Source organism: Colobus angolensis, unplaced genomic scaffold, assembly GCF_000951035.1.
Source record: "Colobus angolensis palliatus isolate OR3802 unplaced genomic scaffold, Cang.pa_1.0 Scaffold13, whole genome shotgun sequence".
Classification (NCBI taxonomy): domain Eukaryota; kingdom Metazoa; phylum Chordata; class Mammalia; order Primates; family Cercopithecidae; genus Colobus; species Colobus angolensis.
Window position 1 is genome coordinate 15,999,834 of NW_012114252.1, and position 22,390 is coordinate 16,022,223.

Consider the following 22,390-nt stretch of genomic DNA (forward strand, 5'->3'; position numbering starts at 1 on the left):
CTCGTGATCCGCCAGCCTTGGTCTCCCAAAGTGCTGGGATTACAGGCGTGAGCCACCGCGCCCGGGCAATTTTTTTTGTATTCTCAGTAGAGACGGGTTTCCCTATGTTGGTCAGGCTGGTCTCCAACTGCTGACCTCCGGTGATCTGCCCGCCTCGGCCTCTCAGAGTGCTGGGATTAGTTGTGAGCCACTGTACCTGGCCATTCAATTTTTAAAATGCTGTTTGAAAATTGACTTAAAGCTATTACACAGAGAATAAGAATGTGTGGCCAATGCACTTTATATTGATCCAGGTGAAGGATATAGGACTGGAATAAATGGTACGAAATTGGGACTAAGAACCAGTTACAGGACAAATAACATATTAGCACAGATTTGATATGAGATTTACATAGATGATACCAAGAGGGCTTCTAGGACATTTTCATCCTCTCATACAAAAATTATATTGATGGGTTCAGAATTTCAAATAAGTTTTTGCTACTTACTTGAAAATAAGAAAGGGAGTGCTATTTGTCTAGAAAGTAGGTTATATTACATGATAAGGCATTTAAAAAACATTTCGTGGTAAGCTCATACAGATATATCATGAACATAAATCAAAGATTTTACTTGATTAATAAGAGAAACAATAAGATGTTACAACCGATTCAAAGGCAAATTTAAAATCATATATAGGTAAAACTGGTCGATTCACACAACAATAATCCATAGCATTCTCACTGGACGCAATTACTTTGCATTTTTCTGAAAGAAAGTCAATTGCATTTATGTCATATTTTTAAAATTTTACAAAGTTGTAAAATAGCTCAAAGATGATGAAAGGCAGAGAAATCTTGGAAGACTCTGCTAGTCACGTGATTTAGTAATATTTACAGCTCATTTCAGTCTTTCACAACTTTTTCCTGCATTCACTATCACACTCCATTCTCTTTCCATGCCAAAATAAGAGGAATCATTTAACCTTATCTAAGATCTCATAAAATACTAATATAACTTAAGATCCCCTTGAAAAACGACCTTGTGGTCTGCACAGTAGGAAAGGCCCCTTGATAAGGAAGAGGAAACTTCCCAACACTTGCACAGGAAAGGGAGGAATGGACCATTTCATCATGAGGTTTGGAGCTTTGGAAAGGCTATGCACCTGTTAAGTATGGTATAGGCAATCCATTTCATGAGGAATCAAGAATGAGGCATCACAATTAATTTTTTCTTGCCATCTTGATATTTTTGTTTTACTGTAGTTAAATGGCTCAACATGTAGTCCAATCCAGACAGCGAAGCCACCCTTCAATTGGGCTTAATCTCAAAACGCAGATGTATTTCAATTAACAGATGACATTTGAGTCTCTGAGGGAATTTTGTTTTAACCAAAAACCTCTGAAAAATTAAATAAAATGGACAATTCCTACAATCGCTCCACAATCACTAAACCAACATGTATGTTAAAAGACGTGATAGAGTTAATGTGTATTATACATCCACTTAAATACTGTTGCAGCAAAGGAGACAGAGAGAAGAAGGCAGAGAGAAGGTAACAAGGAAAGAAGGATGGAAGAGAGGGCATGAGGACAGCTATTTGGAAATGGCACAGAGGCATTTACAGAGATCATTATATCCTTGGGTCCTTTACCTTCCTCAGCCCTATGCAGAGTATATATCTTCTTAATTTTAAACTTTTAACCAGGAGAAAACTAAATGCTAATCTTGGAACTTATGAAAGCAACTTCTCTAGGCTTTTTAATATTAGATTATATTTCATGTTGAACTTTTCTCTAGCTCAGAAATCATTTGTCTATTACATAGTAACCATTTTAAAACTTTTTTTTAAAAAAAGTATCCACTGGCTTCTTATTTTCTCCTGCAGTAGTTTTTCTTGAATTTTGTTTTTTATAAAAACTACTAGGAAAGTTTGCTGAATTTTCAGATTTCCAGGCCTCCCATCATCAGTAAATCTGGATCACCCTCAAAATACCCATCTTTGTCAAGCATCTTTGGTGATAATGCTGTGTGCCTCTTTAGAACTACGAGGCTATTGAGAGGGAAATATGTGAAAAATAAGCCTGCCCATATACAACAATAACATGGGAAAGGAACAATGTAAATTTCACACTGCCTGCGTGTGTGTGTGTGTGTGTGTGTGTAGGTGCTTTAAATATAAAACACTTAAAACTGTTTCCTGGATTATTTTCAACCATTAGACCTAGTAGTGAAGCTCTACCAAGCTATAATATCTGACGCTATCTATCTGTCTTTTGCCTCTTATGATAATTATTTAATTATCTATTCACTTCGGTAACAGGACTTTTTCCCCTAAATAATGCTGTTATTTTCTTTATGTTAGGCTTTATGAGTATAAACAAAATTGCATTTTTTTTTACTTTTTTAGAATAGTATAAACATTAAGTTTAAAATCAATAGAAAAAATGTTATTCTTTTAATTGTTCTGAAAATAATTTTTAACCAGATAATTTAATGTTGACTTTCATGTTTTATCTGAGGCTATTTAAATTTGTCATTTACCATATTCTTAAAGTCCTTTAGTTTGCCATGCAACAAAAGTATAGCCAGGCAGCTAGAAAATGGAGAAGTCACTCACTGAATTTATATTTATAGACACAGCAACAGAACTATTACAGAGTAATTCCACAGTGATTTTTAGTCATACTGATGAGCTATAATCTGTCTATAAAGTAGTAGAGGCTATAGTTTATTGGTGTGAAGCAAAGTTAAATTTAGATGTGGTCTGTAAGAAGTTATTTGTACTCATTTTCAATCTAGAGTTCCAATCAAAGCTGCCTAATCTTCGTACTACAGGAAAGCCACTTAAATAAGTTCTACCATCTCTAAAAGGGAGCGAAATTATTCAACTTCCCTATCAAACTTTCCTTTGGAACAAGGAATTAGGCAAGAATACATTGTAGGTATGATTGTGTCAAGTTTCATGCTAGAAGCTTACCTGGCCAGAGAGTTAGACTGTACAACTCTGTAACAGATGGTCTAATTTAAACTATGTATATATTTTATTTTTCCACATCGAGTATTTCTATGACCTCCTATTTATCAGGTTATAAAATTTTCCATGACAACTTTTATTATTATAAGTAATGAAATTATTTTTACTGAATGAATCTTTGATACATTGAGAATAATGCCAATGGGCCTATGACGTTTCCCAAGTCCTTCAATAAATATCTAAACCATATAATTGCAGGCATCACATAGGAAGACAGAAATTGTTTCGATTTGCTAAACATCTTTCAAAAGATTTTACTCAAAACCCTGCTTATTACTAGAAAGTATGTCTCTGTGTGTGTGTGTGCGCGTGTGTCTGCGCGTGTGTGTGTATTTTAAGAACATGGTCATTTGTAATACACAGATGTCTTCTTACTAACGGTGCTATTCTGCTTCTTCAAAATTATCTCAAGGCAAAGGGCAATAGATTAATCAATAAATGACAATGTTCTATCAACTTGAATTTTAAAATAAAATCAGATATTGCTACAAATTCATAATCAATTATTTCACAGTGAAATTAATCAGTTTAAGGGTTTGGGGATTGACTGACTAAAGCCAGCAATCATGTGTATCTAAAACAAAATCTGACATGCATAACTTTACAATTATATGAAACAAATCAGCTGCAAGAAAATACTCCAGGAAGGAAAAAGTTAAAATTGCAATTACTCTTTTCAAGTTGGAATTGGGAATTGGGGAAGAGAGGAAGTTGGAGAAAAGCCAGAGTCAAAATTTTGGTGAGAAATAAAGAACAGTTGAAGGAGTGTTTTCACAAGTGTCCTTAAGGCTTTGAAAATGTCATTCCTCTTCTGGAAATCTCATGACTTTTAAAAAGTAAAAGACAAACTTTATGATCACTCTGAAATTAAGCAGAAGATTGTATTTCCCTCTTTGAACACTCAGCTCATTTTTTTCTAGACATTCCAAGGTGATTCTAAATGGCACTTTGCACTGTCATTTTAAAAGAATTTCTCAGATATTTGCTGGGCACTTTATGGAAGGAGACACTGAGGTAACGATGTTAAGCTGACTTATACTCATAGAGAGATAAGAAAGCAGAAGTTAAGTCAGCCTTAGAAACCAGATCTCCAGACTCCTGGGCCTTCATTCTTAAGCCACACTCTCATTTAATATATCCACTGTGGCTTTTACCGTGACAAAAAACGTAATTGGATCCATGAATGCAGAGCTGTGGAGGGCACTATTAGCATTACACATTATCTTTCATCTCGGAATCTCACAAAGCTTTATTAAACTGTTCAAAAAGGAAGTGTTATTGTTCCCAGGTACCTCTCTCTCCCCAAAAGATAGCTCAAGTGGATTTATCAGGTGGCTAAATGCGCGTACTAAAGAGGTTAAATTTAATTCAGGAGAGGATCTTTCCCTTAGGAACACAGAAGCTTTTGTAGTGTTGGTGCTAAAATGGTTCCCTTGTCAGAGGAGTTATGTCTTATGAGATCCTCTAAGCACATTTACGGAAGGAGAGGAACTTGACCACAGAAATTGTGTTTGATACATTTGAGCAGCAAAGTAAATTTTCATTCCATGGCATGCTGTAATGGGGGAAGGTAAAAATATCTCAGATTGATCAACTCCACTAAATTATATTAATCAAAGGCTGTATTTATGAAGGCAAATTAAAGAAAAAATTAGAAATAATCTGGGCTATTTAGGGTGAAGAATATTACATTATGAATCTTTAAGGCAAATTGAAATCCAATCATTTCTTATTTAAAAAGTTTAATATGTAAATACTCTCAATTATATTTAAGACAGAAAGTAAGATGTTGGTAGTGTCTTTACTGGAATATCTATTTACAGAACTTAGGAGGAAAATTGTGTGTGTAATGGCTTCAATTATTCACTTTTATTTTGTGTGTTTTGCATAAAGAAAAACTAAGAACTGCACACTAAATTTTTATGAATGCACACACACACACACACACATATATATATATATATATATATATACACCCACCTTTTTAAGCTTTTAATACATTGTTTTAAAGTAAATGTTTACTTTAAAAACACTTTCAATCCCAAATGCATTTAATGACACTAAATTTTTATGAATGCACACACACACACACACACACATATATATATATATATATATATACACCCACCTTTTTAAATGGGTGATGATGATAGGGGAGAGAACTATTAAAATAACTCTAAATAATATTTATTGTAGTGTCTCATTCTCATACTAATTTATTAAAATTTTAAGTCAATAATTCTCCACATTAATATATATTTTTTCAGGCTCTTTCAGAGACATTTGTACTCACGATTTGGAAAAACCAACAAGAGAAGAAAAAAGAAATTCTTATCTGAAACTTGAACTTATCAAAACTCACTTGTCTAGAAATTAGTCTGGGAATATCCAGGCACTGGAATTTCTCACTTTTTTTTCCTTCTCCCTCTCAACTTCAGTACTGAGACGAGAAAGTCATTTCCAAATGCCTATGTTTTGAATTTTTAAATAGACCAAATTTAGAGTCATATAAAGATATAATAATTAGCTTTCTTAATAATTTTCACCCAGAGGTACTCTTATAAAGAATAAAAACAACAACAGCAAAGCCTTTTCCTCATTCACTTGTACCAAAAAACATGAGTCTGTTAAAAAAAAAAAAAAATTACATATGAGGTACTACAAAATGGGAGGTACTACAAAATGGGAGGTCCACAGGCCTAATTCTCCCTCTGGGTGATTTATGATGTGGGTGTAAAACATGAAGTGGGTATTTTAAAAAATAATAAAAAGAATCCTTCCTTTATCTCATTCTAAATCTGATGAATGGCTGTAAATAGGGCATGAAATTTGGGGCCAGCCACAGGTCCAATTATCCCTAATTTCCTTATACCCAAGGCATATGATTGAGTTAGAGTACCTGGTGAGTACTCCAGCTCAAAATGTTTGAGTCTCAGCATGATTCCAGTCCCTGCCTTAGTTTCTCCAGGTTCCCACTGATTGGTGTCAAGCACAGTTCCTTCACCCCCTATACAGCCCCCGTATTCCCAACTCACCACCCGCCAGGGGCTCCTGTCAGCACCAGGAGCGTTTTCACAGCCCTCTACTGCTTACAGTCACCTCTGTAAATTGTTCTGAGGACTCCTCAGCGACATTCTGATGAAATTTGTTAGTAGCCACAGGCTAGTGGAAGAACAACATCACTCTTTGATTTTCTCCTGTCTGCCTCCTGTAGTCCTCCCTATAACCTGGTGGCTTACATCTTTCAGTCAGGCTCATTTTGTATAAAGCAGGCCTTTATGTCAGAAGCTGAGACCTCCAACAGATGGAACTGAAAACCATCCTGCTACCCAGACCTTGGATCCGGAAGGTCAGTCTTGGTGCTTGTTTTTCCCAGAGTCACTGAGGCTCTTCAAGGCTGTGACACCTTACCTTTGGTGCAGTCTATCAAATAGAATTTCTACTCTCCCTAAATTACATTTCCTCCAGTGCAGATTAATTAGTGATTTACTTCTGGGTTACATACCTAAAATATATTGGTTATAAAAATAATCCTACGCAAATGCCAGTCACATAAAAATGAACCGAATGTAAAAATTAGAAACTCACCAGGCATAGTGGCTCATGCTTGTAATTCCACACTTTGGAAGGCCAAAGTAGGAGGATTGCTTGAGCCCAGGAGTTCAAGACCAACCAGGGAAACCTAGACCCCATCTCTACAAAGAATTTAAAAATTAGCCAGGCATGTTGGCGCATGCCTGTAGTCCCAGCTACTTGGAAAGCTGAGGAGGAAGGATCCTTTGAACCCGGAAGGGATTCTTCAGTGAGCCAAGATCACAGCACTGCACTCCAGCCTGAGTGACAGAGACAGTCCCAAGTTCCTGTCTCAAACAAACAAACAACCTGTAAACTAAAACATTTAAAAAATTTACTTATGACAGAAAAGCATGATTTATGAGATAGGTATCTATCAGGTATCTACCAGAGCATTAATTCCTAAAAATAGGCACATAGTTTTTTAAATAATAGAATATCATGAGAGTCATTTCCAAAAGGTATGATTCTGTGTCTTGAACATTAATTCTTTTGCTTGTAAAATTTCATTAAAAATTTATTTAACTTGTTATGTTTAAGACTTTGTCTCAAGCCAAAATAGAATCTATCATTTAAAATATTTTTCAAAAGATCTCTACTGTGTAGTATTATTTAACAGTCTGTAATGATAGTTAATACTATGAAATACATTTGGTTTCTTGGTCATTTGTGACCATCCAGTTAGGCAATTATTTTCAGCCAAAGCAGCCCATAAGACATTTTCAGCTGAGTTTTCTTAGAACAACATCTAACAATATAGCTGCACTTCAGTGAAAAAGGATTGTTTTTTACACAAATGTACCTTATACAGATGTATTTTTCTAAAAAAATCTTTTCTTCAGATTCACCAGGAAGATGACGGTGTGTTTCTTTAATTAGAGGATTTCTGCAATTGTGTGGTTTACTGGTCTGTACAGAAGCTTCCTTGAGTACATGTTCAATAATCAGTTGATATTGAGGAGTGCTGAAACCTGTGCTAATTTCCCAACTGAACAGAGCAGATGCATACTCACCCACTTGTAATTTTACAAACTAGGACCATAGCAGCTTTTCTCAGGGGCTCATATAAAATTCCAAAGAGAAAGGGCACTCTGTTTTTTTCTGTTCAAGAATAGACTTGATTACATGTTTTGGGGCATGGGGTTTAAAGGAATAGAGGAAAAGGGAGTCTCCAGTTGCCTACATTTAGAGACTAGACCCTTCTCTGCACTTTCCATGGAAGGATAGTGTGAAAGATATTTTAAACCAATTGATTTATCTTGCTTTATTTCTGAGCAACTTGACTCCAGCTGTATTGCAATTAAAAATAATTTGAAAATGGCAAAAACTCTGATTTGTCCTATGCCCCTTCTTCTAAATTCCAGGAGTCTATGTTCCTTGACAGTAGGATTTTGCTTTGCTATTTTGTTATGCCAAACACCAATACCCATGCCTGGCATATAGCAGATGCTCACCTATTTAATGGCTGAAAAAAATGGGTGATCTTCTATTTTTAGTCAAACTCACCCACTTTTGTCTCTTCATTTGCGTTGCTTTTGGTCTCACAGGTTGATTATCTCATTAATTCACGTATTTGTTGATTCATCCATTCATTCAACAACTATTCACTGGGCACTAACATATACTTACGATTTGTTCAGAGTTCTCAGAATTCAGTGGTGCACAGGACCATTTATCTTTATCTCTTTACCTTCGCTGTAAATTTCTCCTCACCTTTTAGAACACAGCCCCCATCTTACCATTCGAGGTTGCTTCCCAAAACAAGTACGTAGCTTTGTTTCTGTTGGTATTGTTTCTTGGTTTTTTTCAAGGGATTTTTGCCAATCACAATTTAAAAAAAAAATAGGAAAGATCAAAAGAGCAACAAATACTACAGAAGTGTAAGAATGCTAGAAGGTCCTATCAGTATTGTCTGTGATCTATAATTCCTGACACCTTTATTGAAATTCTTTAGGACTTTATATTAGCTTCTTAGGGCTGACATAATACACTATTGCAAACTGAGTGGTTTAAACTAGTTTCAAGCAATTTATTGTCTCACAGTGCTGGAGGGTAGAAGTCTGAAATTAACACACAGGCTGGTTCCCACTGGACGAAGAATCTGCACCATGCTTCTCTCCGGCCCCCTAGTGGTGTCCAGCAATGCACCACCTTCCTTGGCTGGTAGGCACATCAGTCAATCTCTGCCTCTGTCTTCACATGATCACCATTCCCTGTGCCTCTGCTCCTCTTCCTAGAAAGACATCAGCAATATTGGATGTAGAGCCCACTCTACTCTAGTATTACCTCATTTTATTTAAGTACATCCACAATGACCCTATTTCCAAATAAGGGCACATTCTGGGGTTCTGGAAACGACATAACTTTTGAGGGGACACCATTTAAACCAGTAGAGACTACTTTCGTGAATTTTAAGAAACTCATAGAAAGAGTTCACTTCCTCCTACTTTTCTCTGATGTCTTCTTTAGCAGAAGCCTTTATAAAATCCTTTATCTATAAGTACCCCTGAAAATAAAGTAGTTCAGAATAACAGGTCATTTTTCAATGACAAAATATTTTATAACGCACAGTATTTATCATTTTAGCACATAACAATTTTCAGCAAGTAGCATCTTATAAATTGAAATAGTAACATTAAAATTGCTTGTCATTAAAATTTCATTTCTTTTTCTTCTAAATAAAAATGGATGATTTTAGTCTTTTGGAGGCTGTCATTTTCTAAATCAGTATTTGAATAATGGTAGATGGTGGTAGTGAAATGAGCTATGTAAAGTAGCAGACACAGTGTTTTACCTTTTCTGGCTTGTGTAGTACATGGAATTTTACATGTGTTTTTGGTTCCTAAGAGTGATTAAGGAAGGAGAGGAAAGTCAGTGGCAGACATTTGCCACTTGGTTTTGGTTTGCTGACACCTGTATTAGGGTTCTCCAGAGAGATGGAACCAACAGGATAGATATAGATGACAGATACATGGATGGATAGATAGATAGATAGATAGATAGAGCATTTGTTAGGAGAATTGGCTCATGTGATTATAGAGCCTGAAAAGCCTCTGGACAAGCCATCTGCAAGCTGGAAATCCTGGCATGCCATAGTGTGGCCCTGGAAGCCAACCGTGTAACTCTCAGACCAAGATCCAAGGAGTAAGAACTCAGCTATGAGAAGTGGGGTGTTAGTACACTAGTCCTAGAGTCCAAAAAGTAGAGTTCTGCTGTTCAAGAGCAGGGAATGAAGAGTAAGTTCCAGCCCTAAGAAGGAAAAACACACACATTCTTTCCTCTATCTTATTGATCCATCTGGGCCATCAGCCGATAAGATGGCTCTGCCCACGGCGAGGAGGGATCTTCTTCAGTCAGTCCACTGACGCAGATGCCAAAGTCTTTTGGAAACATCCTTACAGAAACACCAAAAAATCATGCTTTACCAGTTCTCTAGGTATTTCCATAATCCAGTCCGTTTGACATCTAAAATTATCACAGCACCTAAACCAGCCTCCTCTTTGAGCAAGATCTCCACATGTTAACCTAGCAATGTGAATCTCCATTTCAAACAGTACTCTTCTTAGTATTGAACTCCTTGAAAACCTTTCTTTACAGGAGGTAAAGGTACATATTAATGGGGCCATTGTGTTTTTTCATTTTGCTTTATAATAGCAATAGTCTTGGGTACACTTTATTCAAAACCCAGTGTCAGGACCAGTGAAAATAGTTGAACTACAGTATTTCATTTATTACTCCCAAGAAGTCTGGTGAACATGCCATTATCATTCCACTTTAAAGAAGATTTGGGGTCTTAACTTGGTTCTGTTGGTTGTTAACAGTACCACAAGTGAGTGGAGGAGCGAGGATTTGAATTCAAACCCCTATAACTCCAGGGACTCTGGTCTAAACTAAAACACATACCGTCTGTCCCACTCTCTGAAGTGCCTGTTTCATATATGTTTTTATTCATTAAAACTGTGATCCTCCTGTCCAAGCCCTTATATCCTGGCAGACATCCTTTCCTCCAAGATCAAAGAGAATATAAAATCCATAAAAAACAGACTCCCTTAATATCCCACCTTTAGGATCCAGCGTTCAGTTCCATCTGCTCTTATCTTTCCTATGAGGAAAACTCATCCCTCTACCAAACCTCTGGATATCATCCTTTTCTGTGGCAGTGGAAACAAACTATTGATTCAAATTTTACTTCTCCCTGGTATCCTTCTCATCAGTATTTAAATGTGTTCTAGGCTCTAACATCTTAGTAACAAGAATCCTTTACCCTTCAGCTAACAATCTCTCTCCTCTCCTCTCTTCCTTTAGAAGACAAACCTTTAATACTTTTTATAGTTGCTGTATTAGTCTGTTCTCATACTGCTAATAAAGATATATCTGAGACTGGGTAATTTATAAAGGAAAGATGTTTAATTGAGTCACATTTCCACATGGCTGGGAAGGCCTTACAATTGCAGCAGAAGATGAAGGAAGAGCAAAGGGCAGCAGTCAAGAGAGAGCTTGTGCAGAAAAATTCCCCTTTATAAAACCATCAGATCTCATGAGACTTATTCACTATCACAAGAACAGCACAGGAAGGACCCGCCCCCATGATTCAATTACCTTCCACTGGGTCCCTCCCACGACACGTGGGGATTGTGGAAACTACAATTCAAGATGAGATTTGGGTAGGGACACGGCCAAATCGTATTACTTGCTACCTCTATTTCATCGTTTCTCAATCAACCTACTTTCCTTTGTCTCATGCCTTATTTAACTAACTTCTTTTTCATTAGTCCATAATGTTACTTCCGAATCGAAGTGGTGGCCGGCTCCTATAGTCCCAGCTACTCTGGAGGCTGAGGCAGGAGAATGGCGTGAACCTGGGAGTCGGAGCTGGCAGTGAGCTGAGATCGCGCCACTGCACTCCAGCCTGGGGGACAGAGTGAGACTCCGTCTCAAAAAACAAAAAAACAAAACAAAACAAAAAAAAATTTGTGCAGTGCTATCTCGTTATGCTTTCATTTGCATTTTCCTAATCACTAATAATATTGAGCATCTTTTCATATGCATATTCTCTACCCATATTTTTTTTCAGTGGTCTGCTAAAGCTTTTGTTCATTTTTTATTGGTTTTTTTTCTCTTATTGAGTATTGAGGTTTCTTTATACTTTCAGGATACAAATCTTACATTAGATATATCCTTTGTAAATATTTTATTGTTTGCCATGGAGAACTGTCTTTTGATTCTCTTAACAATGACTTTCAAAGAGTAGAAGCTCTTTTTCATTTGTTCGTTATTTTTTGTTGTTGTGATCGTTTAATTTTGATGAAGTCCAATTTATCACATTTATTCTGGCATGGATCAGGTTTTTTCCTGTGGCACCTAATACATCTTTACTTAACGCTAATCCACACAGATAGTCTCATATGTTTTCTTCCATGAGTTTTACAGTTTAAGACTTCACACTAACGTCTACAATCCAACTTGAGTTAAATTTTAAATGTGGATCAAATAACTGTTGTGTAATGACTACCCAGATGTTCCAACCTCATTTGTGGAAAATAAGATATTGCTATTCTCCCTACAAGTTTTCTTTGCCCCATGGCCAAAATCAGTTGTCCATATATTATAGGTCTTTTTTTTTTTTTACTCTCTATTTTATCCTATTGATTTATTTGTGTATCTTAATGCTAATACCTGTTTTAAAATTATACTTATTCCCAGTTTTGTTCTTTTAGAAAAGTGTTACAGCTATAATAATTCTTTTGCATTTACACAGTAATTTTAAATTCAGCTTGTCAATTTCTACAGTGTAGCTTGCTGGGATTACATGGAAGCTATAGATGAATTTGGGGACAACTGATATCTTAAACCAAAACCAAGTGGCAAATGTCTACCATTGACATTCCTCTCCTTCCTTAATGACTCTTAGGTACCAAAAACACATGTAAAATTCCATGCACTACACAAGCCAGAAAAGGTAAAACACTGTATCTGCTACTTTACATAGCTCATTTCAGTACCACAATCCACCATTATTCAAATACTGATTTAGAAAATGACAACCTCCAAAAGACTAAAATCATCCATTTTTATTTAGAAGAAAAAGAAATGAAATTTTAATGACAGGCAATTTTAATCTTACCCATTTTAATGGGTTGTCTTCCAACCCATTAAAAATGTATCTTTCTGCATTTATTTATTTAGGTAATCATTAATTTTTCCTTAGTGTTTTCTATTTTTAACTGTGTGAAACTTTCACAAATTTTGTCAGATTTATATGGAAGTATTTTTTTTTTTTTGCTATTACAAGTACCATTTTTAAAATTTCAACTTCATATTGTTCTTTGATCTTATATCACATGATTTTAACATTATATATTAAATTTGAATTTTGAAACCTCACTAAAATCATACATTAGCTCTTACACCTTTCTGTATGTTTCATAGTTATTTATATAGTTTATGATATTGTCTACAGATAAAACCAGCTTATTTCTTCCTATCCAATTTGGATGCCTTTTATTTATTCCTGCTTTACTACTATGAAAGAAAATGTCAATATCAAGTTAACTAGAAACATTGAAAGCAGATAATCTTGCCTTTTACCTGAACTTAGGTAATCTGGAGCAATTATTGGGCTCAATGTATTTGCTTATTTTTCTGTCCGTAGTTGCCTCATGTTTTTTGCCTGTCTGTTTCTTGATGGTTTGTTTTTCACTTATGGCAGGGTTAGGCTAGTCCTTTTTGCTCATGTAAGTCTGAAATAGTCCACACTGTCCTTTAAAATGTTTAATGTTGATGTCAGGATTTCTTCTATTCTGACTAAACATTATCTGGCTGAGGAAAGTTATCTACTTGCATAGCTTTGATTATAATTTGAATAGAAATGACTCCCACACTTCTCTCTCTAACTCAAATCTCTCATTTGAATTCCAAAGGCATTTTTAACCACCAAATCTACAGCTCCACATACAAATTTCACAGATCAAACTTGGCATGTCAAAAAATGAACCCATGCTCAACCCACCACTTACTTGGTCCGTTGGATTTTGTGTCTCAACAAATAGCATCATCATCTGGAAGAAACCTGGAAGTCAGCCACGACTCTGCTTCCATCCCTAAACTCAGACTTAATCATGAAGTCCTGTTGAGTCTACCACCATAAATATATTTTAAAACCTTTACATGGTTTCTTTCCACTACTCCTCATCTCACTTCCTTTCAAAAATCCCCTGTTTGGGGTTAAACTATATCCCCAAGAAAGATATATTGCAGTCCTAATCCATAATACCTACGAATATGACCTTATTTAGAAATAGGATATTTGCAGATGTAATCAGTTAAAATGAGGTCATTAGAGTGGGCTCTATTCCATTATGACTGGGGTCCTTGTTGGAAGAGGAGAAGAGCACAGAGGCAGACACACACAGAGAAGAGAAGGTGAGGACATACAGGAAGACCACCATGATAATGGAGTGATATGACCAACAAGCAAGGAGCTCCATGGACTGCCAGCGACACCGGAAGCTAAGAGAAGGACGTTGAACAGACTTTCCCCTAAAACCTTTAGAGAGAGCATGTCCTGCTGATGCCTCCGTCCCAAACTGGGAGAGAATAATTTCTGTTATTTTAAGCCACTCCGTTCACATACTCTATTGTAGCAGCCTAGGAAACAAATCCACTCCCATTTCCATCACCTTATTTCAACAAGAGCCACTTAAGCTCCTGTGTGCCACCAGGTATTGTGCTTAGCCCCTTTATATGCTACTCCAGGCAGGAGTCAGAGTGGTCTCGTAAAAAAGCAAATTGGAATGTGTCATCGCCCTTCTTCAAACTTTTAGTGGCTCCTTATTATTTTAAGGATGCTGTCCAGGATCTAAAACACGGTCTAAATGGACCTCAGTAATCTGCTCTCCACCCTTTTCCTCATGTGCGCTCACTCACTGGAGTGTTTTCTCACTTCATCAAAGTATTCTAGTCTCCCTTGCTCCTTAGTTGTCCCGCACCCTGTTCCTTCTCCTTGGAATACTTTTTTCCCCAAACCCTCCTGCTTCATTGGGTTAACATCTGTATATTCTTCAGACGCCACTGCCTCAGAGAAACCTCTCCAGAACATCTGATAACAAAATTGCATGTCTATTTCCGGGCAGCTCTCTCACCCCGTTGACCTATATAGTATCATATGTGCACCATACAATGTGCTTATTTGCTTGATTTGTATAATGAGTAAGACGTAGTACAAAATATTCTTTGGATGCAGTATTCATGAATGCTGTCAGTTTCCAGATCTCAGTATCTACTATTTTCTTTCCTCTTTTTTTTTTTTTTTTTTTTTAGAGAAGGAGTTTCGCTCTTGTCGCCCTGGCTGGAGTGCAATGGTGTGATCCTGGCTCACTGCAACCACTGCCTCTCAGGTTCAAGCAATTCTCCTGCGTCAGTCTCCCAAGTAGCTAGGATTACAGGCCACAACCAAGCCTGGATAATTTTGGTATTTTTAGTAAAGACGAGGTTTCACCATGTTGGCCCAGTTGGTCTCGAACTCCTGACTTCCAGTGATCTGCCCACTTCGGCCTCCCATAGTGCTGAGATTACAGGCATGAGTCATGGTACCTGGCCTCAGTATCAACTATTTTCCTACAGCTTCTAATTCTTCATTCTCTCCCCTCTCCATTACAGGTCTACATTTCCAAACAATTCCATGGGTAACCTTAATCATCCAAATCCTAAAACCTCAGAGTATTGGCTTACAGTGGTCAGGAATCAGCGTAAGAGGAGAATGGAGGAAAAGGAGAGAGAACAGAGAACCCACGAAAGCCAGAAGAGGGTAGGAAATAACACAATTTTGCCAACTGATTTTGAAAATACCTGGAGTCTCACATATATGCAATTATTGCTCAATTATTTTGCACATGAACCAGATCAGTAAATGGGCTGGCTTCTGCCCTTCGTCCATTCCTCACGGTGCACTCCTCTCCTTCCTCAGACGTTTGCTCTTGTTCTATACTAAGGCCGTGTTCTTTATTAAAAAACGTGATCTAATTCATATAATAATAATCTGACGATGGAGCAGGAAATGATGTGGTTTATCCTCTATCTTTATCAGAGCATCTGAGTTCTGTGTTCTGTAAGAGACAGGACTGGCAAAAACTTTTAACATTCACTGTCTTTGGAATTTACATTTTAGAAATCATTTCTTCTCCCTGTTACCTTTTCCCTTTGTTCCTACAAAATATACCTAGATGTATTAAGGCAGAAACTCTAAAACTATTACAGGAGAAAGAAAAAAAAAAAAACAATTTGTAAGAAAATAATCAAATGCTAGAGGAAATAAAGTAAATAATGATTACTTGAAGTGAAAACTAGAAAATTAATTAACCAGTTTTGAAAATATACTATATACTATTTTAAAATAAAAATCTTACATAAAATAGTGAATTCCAAATACCTTCTTCTGTTTGGGCTAAACATAAAATATTTACAGTAAATTGATCATCAAAGTCCTGTTTCTATAATTGCCTGATATTATTTCAACATTTCTGATACAGCAAATGGAGTGACCAATGTCAACAGGCAACATTTAAAAAGCCATTTCTTTGAGATTTAGAATACTTTTGCCATCCCTGGGGACATGCTTTGAATCTGGCAGGAACATTAGCTGATCATGCTACTTCAATCTGACAGCTTCAGATTTTTAACAGGGGAAAAAGGCAGAACTAATGGATGTGAATAAGCTTAAAAGCACGGGAACTTATCAATCACTGTAAACAGCTGTATTTTGGGAAGCTAACAGAGGTACTTCTAAAAACATAAAAAGTCAATAGATATATTTCTGGCAACTAATAATTTCAATCTGGTCTTCTTCATTTGTCCCTCCTCCAACCCCCAACCTGCCTACCTTCTTTTTTTTTTTTTAAGTATAATATTCTTGTCAGCATTGATTAACATGAAAACATTCTCCTCACATGCACCATTCTGCTTTCCAGAAGGAAGTAACACAGTATCTAATTTTATGAAAAGATAACTCAAAAGATGAATGAAACAAATCAAATTATTAACGTGATTATAATCGTTTTCATCTCATTCTGATTTTTATAATAGCGGACGTGTACACACAATGCTATTTATAATTGGCACATTATTGGGTAATGACTATAACTATTCATCTCTTTGTTCAACCTCAGGCACATAACATCTTACGTATATATTTCAAAGAGCTTGAAAACACAATTATCTGTTTTGCTTTACAATTATTTCAAAATGTTCCACTATTGTATTCCTCCACAGAAGCCTCTAACCCATTATTTTCCAGAACAGATTCGCTTTTGAAGAGATTACTAGTGTGACAATGTTTCAAGAAGCACAATAAAAGCCTGTTTCCTCCACTGGAAAAGTGAAAAGCATATTTAATTTTATTCTCTAGCCTTCTAAAGATTAGGCGAGGATCAGGCCAAGTCATTAGACATTAGAATCCTATGAAGAAAATGTCCTCAATATGGAGTCTCCAAGGATACAGACTTGTTCCAAATACTGTGATGCTAATTTCTCACACTGAGAAGGTACTTTTCAATCAATATGGCTTGACCGTTTGGGGTAGAACTTGAAATGCATCAAGATTAATTTCTTTCTGTGCACAAGGCACTACATCATTTGCTAAGGATAATAGGACACACAACACAGCCATGCTCTGATGAACTGACTATTCACCAGGAGAGACAAACAGTGTGAACACACCTATTGCATTACAGTGTGGTGGAGCCCGGATACTGTGCGTAGTACTCACAAGACAGTGTGATTAACTCTATTACTTAGTGTGTCCAGGAAATTTGTTGGTTGGAGGTAATATCTGAGCTGGGATTTTTAAATGCGTTATTTTCCTGGTAGAGAGAGTAACATTTGCATGTAAGATGGATGTCAAGTTTAATGTCAGGTTTAATAGCACGAGGTCTGAAGCCAGCTGCCTGAATTTGAATTCTGCCTCCAAAATTATTTAGCTGTGTGACTCTGCAAAAGATACTTAACCCCAGTATTTCAGTTTCCTCATCTGAAAATTTAGGTTTAATAATTAAATTTACTTATTTCAAAGCATTCTGTGTTCACATCAGGTTTGAATCAGGTCTGCTGGGCTTTTCTGTTAGATCATATTCCAGCAATTGTTCTGCAGACAGAGTATTTTATCTGTATTTTTTAATTTTTTCCCCCTCAAAGACACGTCAGATAGCTTTCCCCAATAAGTAAAGTCATATAAACCCATTTTTTAAAACTTTCTCAATAAGCTAGACTTGTTTAATGTAAGCCTTACAGAATCCGTGGATAAACATCCTCAATTCTCAGGCAATTCCCACAATTCTTTACGCTTTTTCACAGTCTTTCTTTGAAACTATATCTAAATATATAGTTGTGGCAGATAGACCCTAAGGTGACCCACATAATCTTGACTTCTTGGCGGTCACACCTTTGTATAACCCCTTTCCCTTGAATGTGGGCAGAAGCTGGGACTTCTAACCAATGGAACATAGGAAAGGTGATGAGGCGTGACGCCGGTGATGAGGTTACATTGTACAAGACTTGGCCAACTGAGACCAGATTTCCTTACAGGCTTGAAGCAGTCATCAGCCATGTTGGAAAAGTACTCATGGCAAGGAACTATGAGAGGCCCCTAAGGACTTCAGGCAGCATCTAGAATGAATGTGGACGTACTACTACAACCAGCAAAAAGACCAGTCATGCAACCACAAGGAATTAACTTCTACCAAAGCTGAATGGGTTGGGAAGCAGACTCTTCCCAGCCAGTCCTTCTGATGAAAATGTAGTCTGGCCAACATCTTCACTGGACTCTGATGGACTCTATGCCTAAGACATGGTAATTACATTTTTATGAAGATTTGTTACACAGTGATAGAAACTAATACCACAGATAATCAAAATCCTCTCCTCTTGTTTGGTAATATTTCATCACTAAATTATTATTGAAAGTTACACATACTGCTTTGGGAGCTATCATAATCAGTAAAACAATGGAAATTCAAAAGTCCTGTGAAGTTTTTTGAATAGTTAGTGAATTTGTGAGGGAAAATATTCAAGTATATTAATTTATCTCAAATAGTAATGACGTCTCCCCTTGACATTGTTATGGATTTATGGATTTATGTATCTGATACATGTAACGTTACATTTTCCATCAATACTATTGATTGACCCTTCCCTACTTTTATAATTTCTAACTATAGTTTTAGGGAGAATACTAATAATTGAAGTATTAATTTCATTTTTTCCATAAATTCCTCTGGAAATATGTATTTCTTATATCCTTTCTAAGGTTATTAACAAAAAGAAAGAAAATTTCTGAATTATAATTCACTTTCCTTCAAAAAATAGTAACTCAGTGTCTAGTAAGGTACAGCAAAAAAGTTAAAAGGACTCATAAGTTTATTTTAAAATACCTACTCAGAAGCAAAACTGACTTTCTATTAAAAATAAAACAAGTTTTCTTATTATTGTTTTGTTTCCTTGTTTTTAGGTGATAGGATTGCATTTGCAACTATCTCGTCAGTAAGTGATAAAATGCCATTTCCATGCACCCACCTGGCCTGTGTGACTGGGAGAACCTCTCTTTTTATTAATTGTGCTTCAAGTTTTAACAACTGACTTTTGTTAGTGATATGATTAATCTGCCTGTGACTGTCAAACAACACAGATGATTTGCATATCTCACCTCAGCAAAGATAGATGCCTCATCTTGGAATGAATTTCAGTTAATTCTTCTAGAAAAAACAAATAGAAAGTAAAGAACGAAATGTCCTGTAGATATGAAATGAAGTCTTCTGCCTTAATGGAATTGTATCATTATAGATAGCTTACTTAGTACTGAGAATGTAATGTTACAAATGAGGCCATTTATTTTTACTCTGATGTATCTGAGACTCAAGTTAAATAAGTTACTTGGATTTCATTTAACCTGATAGGAATACATTCACATGCTGATAGCTCAAAATCAGCACGTTAGAGATCATGGTCAAATGTCGAGTCTTTAGAAGTGACTTCCTGTGATCAAGTTCCAGTTCTATCTCTTACTTTCTCATTGTGTAATCTTGGCCAACTGTCATAATCGCTCTTAGCTTTATAGAGTCTAAGGTGGTGTTTAAATGAAACAAAATATTCACAGTGCTTAACACAAAGCCCTCCACATATAAACCCTCCAAACATATTCATTATCATTAGTTTACATAGAACTCTCTCCTATGTAAATTAAAGCAGATTCACTAGAATGTCTTTCTTCCTCGTATTTGTTTTTCAAATAATTAACCAAGAAAATACATTTTACAAGTTTGGACCATCAGGTTTTTGGTTTTTTTGTTTTGTTTTGTTTTGTTCTGAGTTTTTGCTTCTTTTTTCTGTTGTTAAGCAGCTTAGAAAAAGCAAGTATTCAATATGTAGGTATATTCTTAGGAAATCTTTAGGTTGATCTATGATTCCATATAAGGTTTAAGTCAACAAATTCACTTTTAACTTACAATTATCCCCCATGAAAGGAAAATATGAAATATGGATACAAGGATAATAGGCTAAATATCCAGGAATGAAATGGAGTACTGAACTCCAGATTCTCTGTCAGCGCTAGAGGAATCGGAGAGCAGTTTCACGAGCTTTTGCAGAAGAGATGTTCACATACCGTACTTGGTTATCTTTGCATGAGATTTTGCAGTAATAGAGCAAATTTCTGAGATGGTTCTTTATAATTCCTTAAGATAATTTCTATTCATTCTCTTAGGAGTTTTTGTTTCCTAAAACTGGAACATTAATGGCCGATACTGGGTTTCTGAATAAACAATAATTTTTATCAGAAACATAATTATATATGTAAAAAATAAATTGGTAATTTTTTTGTGTGCATTAGCAATGGTGGAATCATAATATTGGACACACAGATATATCAGTACTTAAGAGCTATTCAACATTTCTTAAGTTTAAAATTATTCTATGCTGTCAGAGTCTACCTACCAGCTGTATGCAATACCGATATGCATATGCACAGTTTGTACAGTTAGAATGTATATATTATACTCAGACATGTATATTATACTTAAACATATATATATATGTACTAGTAAACAAATATGTAAATCCATATAATCCAAGATACAAAAAGAACATAACATACAAGCAGAGTCTTACCTATGTTGGAAGTGTTACTGGAGTACAGATTAATTCACACACAAAAATAATGCTACCTTTTGGATAAAGCGTAAAGTTGCCATTAAATCAAAATGTAATATTATTTGTCATATAAAATGGTTGTAAGGAGAGGTCATTCTTCCTATAATAAATATGAGGTAAGCTAATAACAGAAATAATAAATGTGAGTTCAGTCTAATGTGACAGCTTCTGGATTTTTAGTAAACTTTAAGTATTGACATTGTGTAGTCTTTTAGGGAACAAAATAATATCCTTAGAACTTTAAATCTTGTGATACTGCTTCTTAATTGCTTCTGTAAGTTTAAAATATTTGGGGAAAGGAACTATAACTATATCTGTTCTTTTTATTTCTGAAGTTAATTTTATTAGCTAATACTCCACTCTTAAAATTAAATAAAAATATACAGAATTAATTTATACCAAAACTTTTCTATTTAGACTGAACATATTTAGAGTAAGAGAATGTGAATCACTTTATAATTCTGTATGACTACTCAAAAAGAAAAGGACACCCAAAATACAAGAATAGGCTGGGCACCGTGGCTTGTGCCTATAATCTCAGCATTTTGGGAGGCAGAGGAGGGTGGATCACTTGAGGTCAGGAGTTCAAGACCAGCCTGGTCAACATGGTGAAACCCTGTCTCTACTAAAAATACAAAAAATTAGCCTGGTGTGGTGTCGCATGCCTGTAATCTGAGCTACTGGGGAGGCTGAGGCAGGAGAATCGCTTGAACCCAGCAGGTGGAGGGTTTCAGTGAGCCAAGACCGTGCCACTGTACTTCGGCCTGGGCAACAAAGCTAGAAGCTAGATCCTCTCTCTCTCTCTCTCTCCCTATATGTGTGTATATATATACACACACACACATATATACACACATATATAAATATATATGAATATATTCACATATATATTCATATATATGTGTATATATATGAATAATTTGATGAGTGGCTTACTTTCAAGGTGAGAGTTAAGAAAGGTAATTGAAGTAAACTAACGTTGCTACATGTCAAGCTTTTGCATGTAGATCCAGTTTCCATATAATCAGCATTATTAGGCAATAGATGACATATCAGAGTGCTTTTCAAGATTTGCTGAAAAAGAAATTGTAACTATAAAGATTTCATCCTCAAGAGATGTATTCCTTATGTTTCTTACATTCTTCACGTAAAATTTTCAAACAAGTCCTCAGGCTCAAATATATGACACTTTTTATTTTTAGTAATATATAAATTTAGCAGTAAGAGTATATTAATATCATTATTCTTTATATACATGGATATAATATAATCTAAATGACAAGACCAAGCACATTTTGAAGATAAGCTAATATACTCAAAAATGTTATTCATAAAACTATTACATCTTTCTATTTTAGATTTCACTCCAGAAATGCAATTCCCTGTTGTCTGTTATTTCTAGATATACAATAATTTTTATTGTAAGTCATTTATATATAATCTTTCTTTTATTCTCCACCTCTTCTTAATGTATATGTCAGTTTTCTCTTTATGTATATATTTTATAAATGCTGGCTCCCACCTTATTTTAGGAAAGTATAATGTGTTAGTCACAGATGCAAGGAGAAGGGGTAAAGAAAAACTCTCAATATGTAACAAACCTGC

General features: G+C 35.7%; 1 protein-coding gene across 1 annotated transcript in view; it reads left to right on the forward strand.

The window, feature by feature from the left end:
- The window catches only part of DAOA (D-amino acid oxidase activator), a gene marked incomplete at its 5' end in the record, with an annotated part of 73,054 nt that overhangs the window by 5,010 nt on the left and 45,654 nt on the right, over positions 1 to 22,390 (forward strand). Inside the window, 3 exon segments of the mRNA XM_011933946.1 lie at positions 1,510 to 1,653; positions 18,167 to 18,216; positions 18,219 to 18,325. Of these exon segments, the coding sequence (XP_011789336.1) occupies positions 1,510 to 1,653; positions 18,167 to 18,216; positions 18,219 to 18,325 (301 nt within the window).